This window comes from Cornus florida, unplaced genomic scaffold (assembly GCF_030987335.1).
Source record: "Cornus florida cultivar Cherokee Brave unplaced genomic scaffold, ASM3098733v1 CherokeeBrave_3.0.0_Hap2_Chr05, whole genome shotgun sequence".
NCBI classification, from domain to species: domain Eukaryota; kingdom Viridiplantae; phylum Streptophyta; class Magnoliopsida; order Cornales; family Cornaceae; genus Cornus; species Cornus florida.
Window position 1 is genome coordinate 93578961 of NW_026775575.1, and position 14096 is coordinate 93593056.

General features: G+C 35.3%; 1 protein-coding gene and 1 long non-coding RNA gene across 2 annotated transcripts; one reads left to right on the top strand and one right to left on the bottom strand.

Annotated features, from left to right (window-relative positions):
• Window positions 1-973: 973 nt before the first annotated feature.
• Window positions 974-8132, bottom strand: LOC132307702 (uncharacterized). Its single transcript, XR_009482297.1, has 3 exons — window positions 7870-8132; window positions 6231-6358; window positions 974-1216 (listed from the first exon to the last, which is right to left on the bottom strand). It is a non-coding gene; the product is annotated as an uncharacterized LOC132307702 (long non-coding RNA).
• A 2424-nt stretch (window positions 8133-10556) lies between these two features.
• Window positions 10557-13337, top strand: LOC132309732 (uncharacterized). Its single transcript, XM_059808016.1, has one exon. It carries the CDS (start codon window positions 10557-10559, stop codon window positions 13335-13337), a length of 2781 nt encoding a protein of 926 aa, XP_059663999.1.
• The last annotated feature ends 759 nt before the right edge of the window (window positions 13338-14096 follow it).

Below are 14096 nucleotides of genomic sequence, written 5' to 3' on the forward strand. Positions count from 1 at the left end.
TAGTTTTGTTGCAAGCTTGGTGGAGTTGTTGTGAATTAAAAACTGTCTTCATAGTTTGTTCCTAAAGCTAGAATTATGGTTGTGATACTTGAGGCTGAAATTAGCATGTAACATAACATTGAATAGCATGTAATACTCATGCATTGCATGACTAGAATTAAATTTTCTTTACAAGTATGTTGTGTAATTGAAATGTTGAAAATTTTAGCTTCTATATTAATGATGCATTGTGTGCTTTAAAAATTGAAGCTGAGTTCCTTAAATTGTTGAATGTGTTGATGTGTATAAAACTGAAAGTTTAGTAATTATAATGGTTGGGTTGTTGTAACTTACAAGTTGAAAATTTTATGTTAAACTTACCTCACATGTGGGACTATTTTGTTGTAAGGATTGTTGTTGTTGTTGTTTTTACACAAAAACTGAAATTTTTAACTTCTTTTATGGTGCGTATTGTGTAGTTAGAAACTGAAATTCAAGCTTCCTCAATGTTGGTGTTATTTGATGAGTTCGAAATTGAAAATTGCATGCTCAATTGTATTGTGTAAAGTGACACTAATGTTGAAATCAATATTATTTTTATATGTTTAAAGTACCTTGGTGATGCTGCTGATTTGCTGCATGAATGATTGAGTTGTTATGTTTTAAAAAAAAAACTGCCATGTTGACTTGTTATTAAAACATGGTGTATAGAACTGAAATTTTGATGTGGAATGCTATGACATTATGAGACCATGAAGTGTGTCGTTCATGCATTACATTGGGTACTACATGGGGCATAACATATTTTTAAAAAAGAGAAGATTGTGTTTTTGAAATGTGTGATACCCCCGGATTTCCGGATGCAGGTTGGCCAGGCTCACGCTCGATTACCCGAGGATATTAATCCAATTAGCAATTAACGAACACAGAATACAATTAAGATAGAAGGAATGAATACAAATTTACTGAAAAGAAACTAAAATGAAAATCCTTTATAGAAAAAACCTCAGAATAAAATTTTATAAATAAATAATTAGTCTGATACATCCAACTTCTCTAATTCTAAAACAACTCGGGAATCCATCTCTAATGGACCCCTAATAATAATCCAAACTGAAATGAAAGCTACTTAAAGAACATCCAGAGTAAACCATGGAGAAAAGTCCTACGTCGTCGGAAGAGTGAGTAGTAGTCTCTGCTCAGCACGATCAAGTCTAAGTCTAGAACTGACGAGTACCTGAAAAATAGAGGTGGGTCAGGCCCACGAACAAGTTCTAACCTACTACAATCCAAACAGAGACTCGATACGCATATACATTCTAACCAACTCAACAATAACTAAATAGTCCGTAGATATATATATATATATATATATATATATATATATATATATATATTCACACTACAGGACTCTCACTGGACTACAGGCCCGTCTCAACCTGACTAGTAGGCACCATGCAAAACGCACCTGAAGTGGGCATGACTACCTAGACCTAGCAGGGTACACATCTAACCATCATAGCCAGTTATGCATCCTGATGCATATACGCTTCCTAACCGTCGACTCTGAGACTCAAGCTCATATCGCGGTACCATAACATAAATATATAAAGTCCGTTCCAAATGTGTCATTCAAAAAGTTTGTTGACCTGACACCTAGTTATAAGTACGACTTAACTTTTGTAGTTAATCCATCTTATTTCAATATAGGTAGAACTTAGTGTGTGAATTAATCCATCCCCAATATAGGTAGGTCTCAGTGTTATGAACTGAGCCGTCCCTAGTATGCCACCGTCCCATACCGGTGCATAGACATCCATATAAGTAGGACCTAAATTTTTATAGTTAATCCAACTTATTCCGAAATATGTAGGATTTAGTGTTTTACTAATCCATCCTTAGTATGCCACTGTCCCATACCGGTGCATACAATCCATCCACCCAGTAGATGATAATACAAATATATATATATATGTAAATACCAACTAATCCATAACAAAAATAACAAGAGTCCATCACATGTATAACCAGTATATGTGTATAACATGTTTGTTCCGTTCTACCAATACATGATTCTCCAAAAAGATCAAAAACACAGAGAACAGGTATAATCCAATCTGCAATTCACTATGAGCATAATAATAATATTATCAGAATTAACATGCTCACTTTAAACCATTCTAAGATATTCAGTAAGTTTATAAGACACAATACTGTATATTTAGCAATTAGGTTCCCATTAAGCATAACAGAGTAACCAAGTTCCAGTAATTGACCATACATGTCATACATATAAACATCAATTTAATTCCAAAATAGCACAACAAAATATACCAATTCACATGCTTCCTTTTATACCAAACCAACACTAACTGAAACAAGTTAAATTCTATACGTCAGTTAATCCGTAGCTAACAGTAATTAAAGCTTAAGCACACTTGTTCCTACCACTGTTCCATGATTAACATATTGTAACCATCTATAGTAATCTGCTAAATTAGTTTTTAAGCGATTAAACTCTTTATCTCCAATGACAGTATCTGGATTTTCATATACCGACTTATATTTTGTATCACCCTGAACAATGGTGTTTTAATACATAGTAATCAACTCTTGAAGTTATAATATGAACTTAAATCATCTCAAAACACCTCAATATAGCTCCTGCCAGAATTTAAAAATCCCAAAATCCGAGCACCACAGCCCAAATAGTCGCCCAAAAACTCAGAAAACTGAAGAACTGAAGAGAGGCTGCTCCAAACAAGTTGGAGCCGCCTCCAACCTAGATGGAGCCGGCTCCAAACCACTTAGAGCCACCTCCAAGTCACTTTGAGCCAGCTCCAAAACATTTTGTAGCCGCCTCCAACCTTCTCCCCTCCTCTCTACTTCATCTCTTCAACTATGTCTTCTCCGGTGACGTCTTGTTTGATCAGTCCTTAACTTTAATGATTTCTACTGATTAAAAATTAAGTTCCAATGCCCCAGATATTTTAAAACCTTTAATCTTAAATCCATTCTAATTAGAACAGAAAAATTCAAGAAAGAAGTAAAACAAGCCAATACGAAACATGAAAAATATATACAGTTGCAAACGATCCTAAACATGCAAACCAGTTTAAAATTAATACTTTCCAGTGTTACAAGCTAATTTAATTCCTTGTATATCAATTCATATGCATTATACATCCCGTTACGTAAATTATTTTATGTGTTGAAATACGAAAAACCATAAAACAAGCAGTATAACTCATGGCTACCTTCAGTGGAAAATAACAGAGACGTGTAATCCAGTTTAAGTTTGATTCTTATTTAATCATGGAGTTGAATTAGACATGCAAAGAACACAAGTCAACGAGATAGAGTTAGGATTAGAACTTGTCTGTGAGTTTTCAGTTAAAAACCTCAGCGTCGTTTTCCTAAGTTTCTCCGGTGAACTAGGAAATCCTCCTCTGTTCCTTCTCTGCCTCCACTGTCGTGAATAGGGTTCTAAAACCCTAGGCAGAACTTCATACCTATATTTATAGGTTTACACAAGACCTAGGTTCAATTCAAACCCTACACTAAATCCTAGTTGGCCTATAGAAAACCCTATTTAAAATCTACGTCTGCCAACATACGTGACTCCTCAAAACCCTAAGTAGTGAACGTATTTTAAAAATCTCATTTAACTTAATTACCTAATTAAACAATTCCTTACAACAGTGAGATTAAAATAAAACAAAACAGTGAGATCAAAATAAAACAAATAAACAAGTAAGCCAATTAAATACAAATTAAACATATAATCAAATTAAACCAACCGGTCAATTCACACATCACGTAATTCAAATTTCACACGTAGCCACATAAGCACCTAAAAATAATAAAATAAATACTGAAAACAATAAAATAAATAATAAAATTTCGATTATATCCCTTTCAAAACCAGGGGTATTACAAAATGAAAGCAAAATCTGAAATTTAAGGAAAATGTTCGATAGAACTTTGGATAATGGGGAGAGACATTGGCACCTCATTAACATTGCATTCCGTTGCGTTTACGAGATTGTATTATGTGATGATTATTACTTCCCGAACAAGCATGACCCTTTTTCTTATCGCTATTTTTTGTTTGGATTCACGGAGGCATTAAGGAGTGCGTTTTAGGCATCTTAAACTGAGCCGTTGTGCTCACTCCTTACTATTATTTTTCAGGACATGAAAAGGATGTGGCGAAAGAAAATCCCTACAAGTTTAGACAGGACTAAATGGACTTTTTTGTGTTAATTTTTCTGTTGCATATATAAGTTTTGTAAAATTTTAAACTTGTTTTGTATCTCTTTCGTAAACTTATGTTCAGGGACTGTAGTCGGATGTAATGTATCATGTAAATGAACTTTTAGTTTTTCCTCTGTGTGTGAGATTATGAATTTTACCATTATAGATGCATGTGGTGACTGTTGTGGGACAGGGTTAGCCTTTAACATGGTTCACAAATGAGTTCGGAAATTACAGGACTTTAGAAACTTAGAATCCATATTTCAGTTTTCAGATTTGGTACGATGTGTTTCATTGTAGTTTAGAGTTGGTAATGACTGTAGTAACAGTAGATGACCTCGGATTCGAGTAAGGACCCGAATACGGTTTGAACCTTTGGGTTCGGGTCGTTACAATTAGAGTTCTAATACAAAAGATAGCAAAAATAAAATAGATCCCCAAGCTCGTCTAAACTTGTGGTTGATCGTCGTCCGCCACCTCTTTTCCATGTCCTGAAAAATGTTAAAAATAATGGGGTGAGCATAATGTCATGTCCCGCAACCAAGAGGTTACGCCACACAGACGCCCAGCAGACGATGACATGGAGCCTGCTTGGACCGGAGCTTTCTAGACTTCTCTACACAAGTAGGGAACTTTCCAGAATTCTCTAGATTAGTGTGAAATTGTCTAGCCTTTTCTAGACTTGTCTAGAGTTGTATAGAATTCTCTAGACTTATCTTGTACATTGTAGATAGTCTTAGAATTGTGTAGATATATCTTTGGAGGATTCTAGACACTTATTCTAGGTCATATATTTGTACACATCTAGAATGTTTTTGTAAGGCCAAAGGCCTATAAATAGGAGGTGGGAGTTTATTTGTTCTACACCAAGCAACCTAAGGTGTAATCTCCTCTAAAGTAATACAAGTATTCATACATTCCCAAATTCTCTTGCTTACTTGCCTAATCTCTTCTGACACACCCAAGTAAGCAAAACACTTGTCTAGCTTTAGTCTTCACTAAGTTAGCACACTCAAGTAGGCTGACTTAGCACTTCAAAGGGGCTTGAAAGTGTCTAAGGCCGTACGCGAGTTTGGAAAGGTCCAAGTCCGTGACAATAAGCTCAGTAGGAAGTGTCTAAGACACTCTTCTTATATCCCCTTGAATACAATGAATAGATAAAAGTGAACAGGATCATGCCATAGGGAAACGCACATTCTCAACACAATAACAAGTATGTAACAAATATCAACCAATCACAAGTTTACCATAATGTCATAAAGTGCAATGTTATGCAAATGTCACTCCCCATTTTTCGAAACATTTCCGTTTCAACTTCCAAACCGTTAGTGTAATCCGACTCAAGGTACCTCCAAGGCGTCACGAATGGAGGGTTGACTAACTATCCACGACCACAAGGCACCTCCAAGGCGTCGCATCTGGCCTAGTTAGCTTAACCATACTCCCTTCTAAACTACACTAACAACACAGACCGATAGACGCCTCCTAGGCGTCCGGTTTTCGCAAATTCCTTTGAATTTTTAATTATTTTTTTTATTTTTCCCAAGAACAAATTCATTTATTTTAAAACATTTTTTCCCCTTTGTCTTTCCCAATGGATGCATGAATGCTTCATGCTTCATTTCATCAATTTAATCATAAAGTTCCCACATATTTTTTCAAATAAATTAATAAATTACCAAAAATACACAACTCATATTCTCATTCCACATTTTGCTAACGATTTAAATATACAATTCACAAATTTATTTCCCTAATCATAATATAAATTTTCATAGCAATTGATATCATGAAACAAACCAACACTAAGCATACTTCTTTACAAATTGAAAATCATCATACTAATAAACCCAATTAACACATAACACACATTTATCACCATAAATATAAATAACCCTAACAAACATAATCACAAAAATTAAAATTAAGCATGCTTCAACTCAAATTAAAGGTGAAAATTCATAAGAAATCTAAGAAATAGTGGATTAGAGCACCCCTATCTCAAATTTGATGAAAATCCCCAATTTGAGCCCAAGAACCCTAGAATTTCGAAATCCTTAGAGTGCACCAAAACTGAAATTGCTGGTACTCACATGTAGATCTCGCCGTGCTCTTCGATTTGCTGCAAACAGCATTCAAAACTTCCAAGAATGGAAGGAGGAATCAAATATTGAAGTTGTATAAAAAAAAATAAAAAATAAAAAATAAAAAGGCTAGAGAGAGAGAGAGAGAGCTGTCTGCCAAATGGTAATGGTAAGCCATTACCTTTGTTATAATAGGAGGTGGGTCCCACCACTTTATTTCTTTTTCTTTTATAATTATTTTTAATAATATATATATATATATATATATATATATATATATATATATATATATAAAAAGCATAACAATACATACATTCATAGAGTTCGTCCAACTCATCCTTTTCACATTATTTATACAAAAATGACATTGTTGCCATCATTTATATGTCCCAAAATATATAAGAGTATCCAAGGAGTATGATTATAAAGATGAGACCAACTTAGTCTTATATACAATGCCTTTACATCAAATTTCAAAATAAGGACATTTACAAAACGGTCATCCATCTACTCTAGCTTCAACACCGAAAATGTTTTCAAGGTCTATACACCTCTGTCTACACTTGTGGGGATACGTCCTCTACTATTTCCTTTCCGGTTTCTGAAAAATGTTAAATAAGGAGTTAACACGACGGCTCAATAGAGAATGTCTATAACACATACTTTAGACTCCCTTAAGCCTAGCACCCAATGAAAGGGTTAAGAATGGATTATGGGTCATGCTTTTGAAGGGAAAACATGAGACATGGATATTACATAATTTCATAGCAATCAATTTACAAACAACTAAGTATTGAATGTCAATGATAATGAGCCATGCAATGAATGCAATCCCGACTCCAACCCAAACTCACACCCAAAATCGCTAACCAACTTTACCGAGTCGAAGTTAACCAACTATCCCTGGCCTCTCACCGATGGCCATTTGAAGCCTATTTAGTTCAATTATACACGTCCTACCCGGTACGTACTCCCTCTAGGTTGAATTAGCCTTGGATTCACCTTTCCCTTTCTTGAAATTCATTTCACAACTTTTGGAAATCAATCATTCCCCTGGCCAACCCAACTCAATACCAATGCCATCATCAATGCCAATGCCAATACTATTGATTAGAATGGATGCTATATCATATTCATCATATAAGAATACTCGTTGGAAACCAAGAAATCAAGACATTGATATCCAACTAATACATACTTTCATGAAGGCTTTTAATCGAAACAACTTCTGAACATGATAGAAAAATAAGCATGTGTTGAGAACAAGGTTTAACTTCATAATTTGCAAGTAAAAAGTACATTTCCACATGCATAACACAACTATCATATACACATACTTTCAATTACAACAATTGAACACATATGGAAGTAATTAAGCAAGTAAATGACAAGACTTCCATCTTTATCAACTAAGAACATGAATTTTCAAATTTCTAAACACAACTAAATCAATCACATCAAAATTTATAAAACTACCATGCTCAACTTGAGATTTAGACCAAAGAAAAACTTACAAAGAGGCAAAGTTATATGGTTTAGACATCCCTACCTCAAAGGAAGATCAAAGTCCTCCAAAATCAAAATTGTCCAAATGGCTTCAGGATTGCTATAAAATCGAACCCTTTAATGAGTAGAATATTTTCTCTAAGACTCTAACTAGCACTTTGCTTGATTGCTTCCCAAACTAGATCAAATCATGATTTAAAAGGTTAAAAAGTGAAAGAAAAATGAAGAATGAGAGACAGTGTATAGAGAGAGTACACGGATGAGAGGGAGAGGTGGTGATGAAAATGAAACCCGAAAAAACTGATATGTGGCCCTTCTTTCCTCATATTGGTCAGAGGGTGGTCCCATCCTAATCACTAAAATGTACTAAAATATCTCTCCATTGAATATCTGTCTACAACATGACACACAAGCCACGTAAATGCATTTAAATATACACCAATAAAAAAATAATAAAGTGCTAACGAAGTAAGGAAAATTTCGAGCACCGAAACCCGATCTCGGGTCCACACAGAATCTTCGAAGTTCAAAAATTAAAAAATAATAAATTAAATTAAAATATATTTTTAATAATTCTAACTTCGAAGAAATATCTCAATTGAATCTCATAACTCGGTTAACATGTAAATCGATGCACAATATAATAAATACTGAAAATAAAAAAAATTATCAAAAAATTCAAAAATATTTGGGACATTACATATATATGAGTTGAATCGGTTTAAGCGCATGGAGATACTCGTTGTGATGGAGACGGTTATCATTTTAAGTTGCAAAAATTCAACTCAAATGTTTGATTTTTGTCACCAACCTTGCAAATTATATTTAGGACTTTAAACCAACGTTCATGAACCATTTGGCTTCAAATAAATTAAAAACAGAATATGATTTCATAACTGTTTTCCGAGTTGATCAACATTTTCAATTCTGTTACGTATATAATTGGAGTTAAAATTTGCTCATGATTTTGCGTAATTAGGACTTGTTTAGCTTTATATCAGGGTGTGTTTTTTTTTTTTTTTTTCAATGTGCTCGAGATTAGCCTAACATTAGCCAAGTAAATCTCATGATCCAATTAGTTTAGCTCGATAAATAATCTTATTGTTATTTTTTTATTTTGAAAATAAGTTCACACACTTAAATTGTCTTGCAAGAATAAGGGTCTAGACTATTATTAAAGGTTCTTATTTTACATTAAATCCGAATAAAAAAATTTCTTAAATTTATAAAGATTTATAGATTGATCTATCTAATAATATAAACTTTGAATCATATGAATACCCTTTCCATTATAAATAATGTGAGAACAGGCCACGTCGTTATTATTTTTAGATCATGACATGACGACAATGTAGTCTTGTAATTATTTTTTTCATAAAAAAAACATTATGAGCTAATTGCAAATTAATAATAATATAAAATTTTAAAAAACAATAACGACAGCAACTAATTCTAAACTTCAAATTAATTATTATATCCCAATCATCTTATTTATTAGATGTCTAGGAGAGGAGTTCAAGGCTACTCAACTGCTCAAGCCTTATTCAATTCACTATTAGTCATCGCCTTAAAAACATTGACCTAATCAATTTGAAATAAAGTTGCTGTTGACTTCTCAAGTCAAGTGATTCTAGCCTGTGTCGTCTAACAGGAGGCAACGGAAATATCAAAGACATCTTCCTATACTTTTTTGTTTACTTCAATATGCAGCGTACAAACAACGCTTTCGCCTTTTTGCCATCTCGACCCTTTTAGAGTTCGCATTACATTGTTTGGTTACAATGTAAAGTCGAGATGACAAAGTTTTATACAATTCGTCAATTTTAATCGAACACGTAAAGAACAGTGAATTTTAATTAATCTTAAATGAGTTAATCATATTGTATTAGGGTTTAATGATTTAACTCATGTAACCAGTTTATACCCATTTAATTATAAATTATTAAGTTATTTTAACATAAAATTACATAAAACTATACGTTAATTCCTTCGCTGTCGTTACTAATTGAATTATGTGATGGTTTAGTAATTTTGTCAAGGTTGAGATTTATATTTTTTTAAAGGAAAATGATAAGATCACCGAATGATTTTGTTGAATAAGTTCCGAATCTAACTGGTTTTTGTCCACCTCATATATTTAAACAATTTTTAAAAAATAATTGTTTAAGTAATAAGTATAACTAACCACGGTAAATTCGGTGTTAATTCGGGAATATCTTTTCGATTCCTCTTATTATTATTATTTTTTTAAAATGATGATTATAAATAATATAATCTTTGTTTTAATAAATATGTTATTAAATAGATTAATACTAATAACCTGTTTAATAAATATGTTAAATTATCAAACTGGCTGTGTTTGGCTTTACCTCTATAATTTAATTGAATACTCTTATATGAACACGACTTGCAAATACAAATCTGCACTCTTATATTGTAAGATCAAATTCAATTCCACGGGACTAATAACGTAACAACTCCATCATCACTCTTCTGTCTTCTCGCCGTTCCCTCGCGAAATTTCCAAAGTCTTCTTCCTTGATGTTATCGCCCGTCTTCGCAATAAATTAAAAGATAAGCCATAATCCGACGAACCTCTCCTAATCATAGTACATAGTAAAAAATGTTCAGATCGTGACATGCTCATTGCTGACTTCGGCTCAGTCCATGTCTAGTTCTTGCTGTGTGACCTTTTAGCACATACATTCATACATCAAGAAAACTATGATCATGGCAATGGAGTACTCGTCTTCAAGAATCACCTCCGCACAAAGGAGGTATCAATTCACATGGTTTAATTCTCTCTTTTTTCTCTCTCTCTCCACAATCTCGGTCTCTTCTTCTTCTACAACTCCACCCTCTTACACTGATCACTGTGGTTCAATTGTTCCGGAGTCGACCCCAACTGTTCGCGACTACACGACCGTGCCATATCTCTATATACCGTCCGGTCGCTACAATGGTGGTGACAATATTCTTGGCAGCAACTCAACTCATTTCTTTAATTACGGGAATTATCTCTCCTTTCGTGCTACCGGAAACGTTTATAAAACCGAAGCCACTGGTGTTTACAAGATTAAGGCCTTCTTGTTCTTCAAATCCTCCCACTATACCTATGTTCTAAAGAATTCAACTCATGGCCAATCTTCCTACTATTCTGGATATCGTCTTCCACTTAAATTCATATTAAGAGGGTTCTGGTCTGAATCTTCTGGGAAGCTTTGCATGTTGGGCTCAGCTTCATGGCACTCGAGAGAAGGTAACTCTCTTAAACTTGAGGCTCGTCTTAAGCTTAATTATGCTAAGAATGCAACAATCTTTACTAGTTTAGTTGGTGGAACATTGGAGAGCTTGACTTCTTCTCATGATTCGAATTACTTTGATCCAATTTCAATATTGGCATTTCCCGTGATGAGTCACTACCACTACACATTGGTTTCAGAGGAATCCGATAGTGGGTGTCCTGGTGAAATTGATATTCCATCGAATCACTCTCTTGGATTGCAACCGAGAAGTATTTGTTCAATGTTCAGAAGGCAGTCTAGTCCTTTTAAATTGGAGTATGCAAGGGAGTGCAATTCTTCCCAGAATTGTAGTCCTTTTGGCAAGGGTACTGGGTATTTGTTCATGTCCTTGTTTGAAATTCAGTGTTCAGAGGTGGTACAAAAGGTACGATATCTATTAGAATTTTCAAACAGCAGCTACGGGTATTATTATCAGCCTTTCAATCTGAGCACGAGATTGGTTGCAGAAGGATCATGGGATGGAAAGAAGAACCGGCTATGCATCGTTGCTTGCCGGATCTTGAATCCCTCTGATTCTTTGGGAAATGCTCGTGTTGGGGATTGTTCAACTAGGTTGAGCTTGAGATACCCTGCAGTCTGGTCAATAAAACAAAGATTGGGTATTGTTGGGCAAATTTGGAGTAACAAATCTGAAAATGATTCTGGGTACTTCCCTAGGATCAGGTTTGGAGGTTCTTCCCGTCACATATTGGGTGCTTCTGGTTTGAAGTATGAGTACACTGAAATGGACAGAGTAAAAAAATTATGCCCAGTGAAGAAGCCTTCTAAAAACAAAGGGCTGAGATACCCAAGTGGAAATTCTTATGATATGAGGTTTGACATGTCTGTAAAAGATTCTAAAGGAAGAACTGCTTGGGGTTCTGCATTCCCCGTCTCTGTGGGTGATCAGTTTTATGAGCGTGAGTATGGTCAGACTCTTGAAATCGCTATAGCCGTTGAGCCAAGCTCTAAAGTTGAGATAGAAGCCAACCCTAGTACTCCATTCAATATCAGCTATAAGATAAGATTAAATCCCTTAGCTGATGGGATATCTAATGTGAGTAGTGATGGTCAAGAGGAAATTTCTGCTGAGGGGATGTACAATGAGGAAACAGGACACCTCTGTATGGTAGGCTGTAAAAAGCTTGGTTCATACATTCAGGAATCAAAAATGGACTGTGAAATTCTTCTGAAATTCCAATTCTCTCCAGTGAATGCAAAGAAGGGAGGTTTTATTAAGGGAAGCATTGAAAGCACAAGGAAACATTCAGATCCTCTTTTCTTTGATCATTTGGACTTCTCCTCAACAGCTTTCTATACTGTTGAAGCTAGACGATCTATCTGGAGGATGGATTTGGAGATCACAATGGCTTTAATCTCTAACACACTTGCATGTGTCTTTGCGGGGTTGCAACTATTTTATGTCAAAAAGCACCAGAATGTGCTTCCTTTCATTTCACTGGTCATGCTTGTGATCCTAACTTTGGGGCACATGATTCCTCTTTTGCTGAACTTTGATGCCCTTTTCCTGAAAAATTACAATCACCAAACTGTATTGCTTGGAAGTGGTGGATGGCTTGAAGTCAATGAGGTGATCGTTAGGGTAATTACAATGGCAGCTTTCTTGCTGCAATTCCGTCTTCTCCAACTGGCATGGTCTGTGCGGTCAAGTGATGGGAACCAAAAGGGCCTGTGGGTTGCTGAAATGAAGTCACTTCTTGTGACTATAGCATTCTACATTTCCGGGGCACTCATTGCATTGTTCATGAATTGGATGAAGAACATAAATGGCAAGACAACATTGTCTTCTCATTCTGTCGCTTACCAACAACATAGCCTCTGGGGGGATTTGAGATCTTATGCTGGTTTGGTCATTGATGGTTTTCTGGTCCCTCAAATCCTCCTCAACATATTCCAAATTTCAAGAGAAAATGCTCTATCTCGTTCATTTTACATTGGCACTACTTTTGTTCGATTGCAACCTCATGCATATGATCTTTACAGGGCTCACAACTTCGTTCCCCAGCGTTTCAATGGGTCATACATGTATGCGAATCCTACTGCAGATTTCTACTCCACTGCTTGGGATGTGATCATTCCTTGTGGAGGTATAATCTTTGCAGTGATCATCTTCTTGCAGCAGCGGTTTGGGGGTCGTCGTATCCTTCCTCGGCGATTCAGGGAATTGGAATTGAATGAGAAGGTGCCTGTAGTGTGCAACGGGTAGTTGTTGAAGGGCCCTAGTATTTCAATTTGCCAGTTGAGTGTTTACTACTGTCGACTGTTTTATGTATTGTTGCATATTAGTTTGTGATTTAGTACTGTTGGCTTTCTTTATAATATGTGCTAAAGTTGTCTCTTTAGCTGCATATGCGTATCAGACAAGTAAACGATATTGGATGCTTGCTTCCCCATAAGAAACTTTATCACTTCCTCTGTCTCTTGTGTGTGTGCAGTCTAGAAGAAAAGCCACATTGATAAATAATGGCAATTCTCTCACACGTTTGAACTGTAACGACCCGAACCTGAGGGTCCGAATCACTAACCGGGTCCTTATCTGAACCCGATGTTAATTAAAGACACTACCGTCCTTTCCTACGTCAATATATAATATACGAGTCATACCATGGTTTTAAAAAAAATTAGAAAATAACAATAATAATGAAATGAAATCATAGCTACGAAATATGTCAAAACAGTCCACTAACCCATCAAACCCTATGGAGGAGCGTCGTCCGCCACCTGCCATCCGTGTCCTGAAAAATGTTAAAATGATGGGGTGAGCTAAACGCTCAGTAGGAAGTGTCTAAGACACACCTCTTATGACCCCGTGAATCCACATAGAGAATAGAAAGTAAGAGAACGGGATCATATCTTAGAGGTCAAGTAAAACTACTGTATCATTAACAAACATACCTATCTTAACCCATTACCAAATGCACCACATATGCCAATTATGTGCCATGTTATGCAATGCCACTTCCCG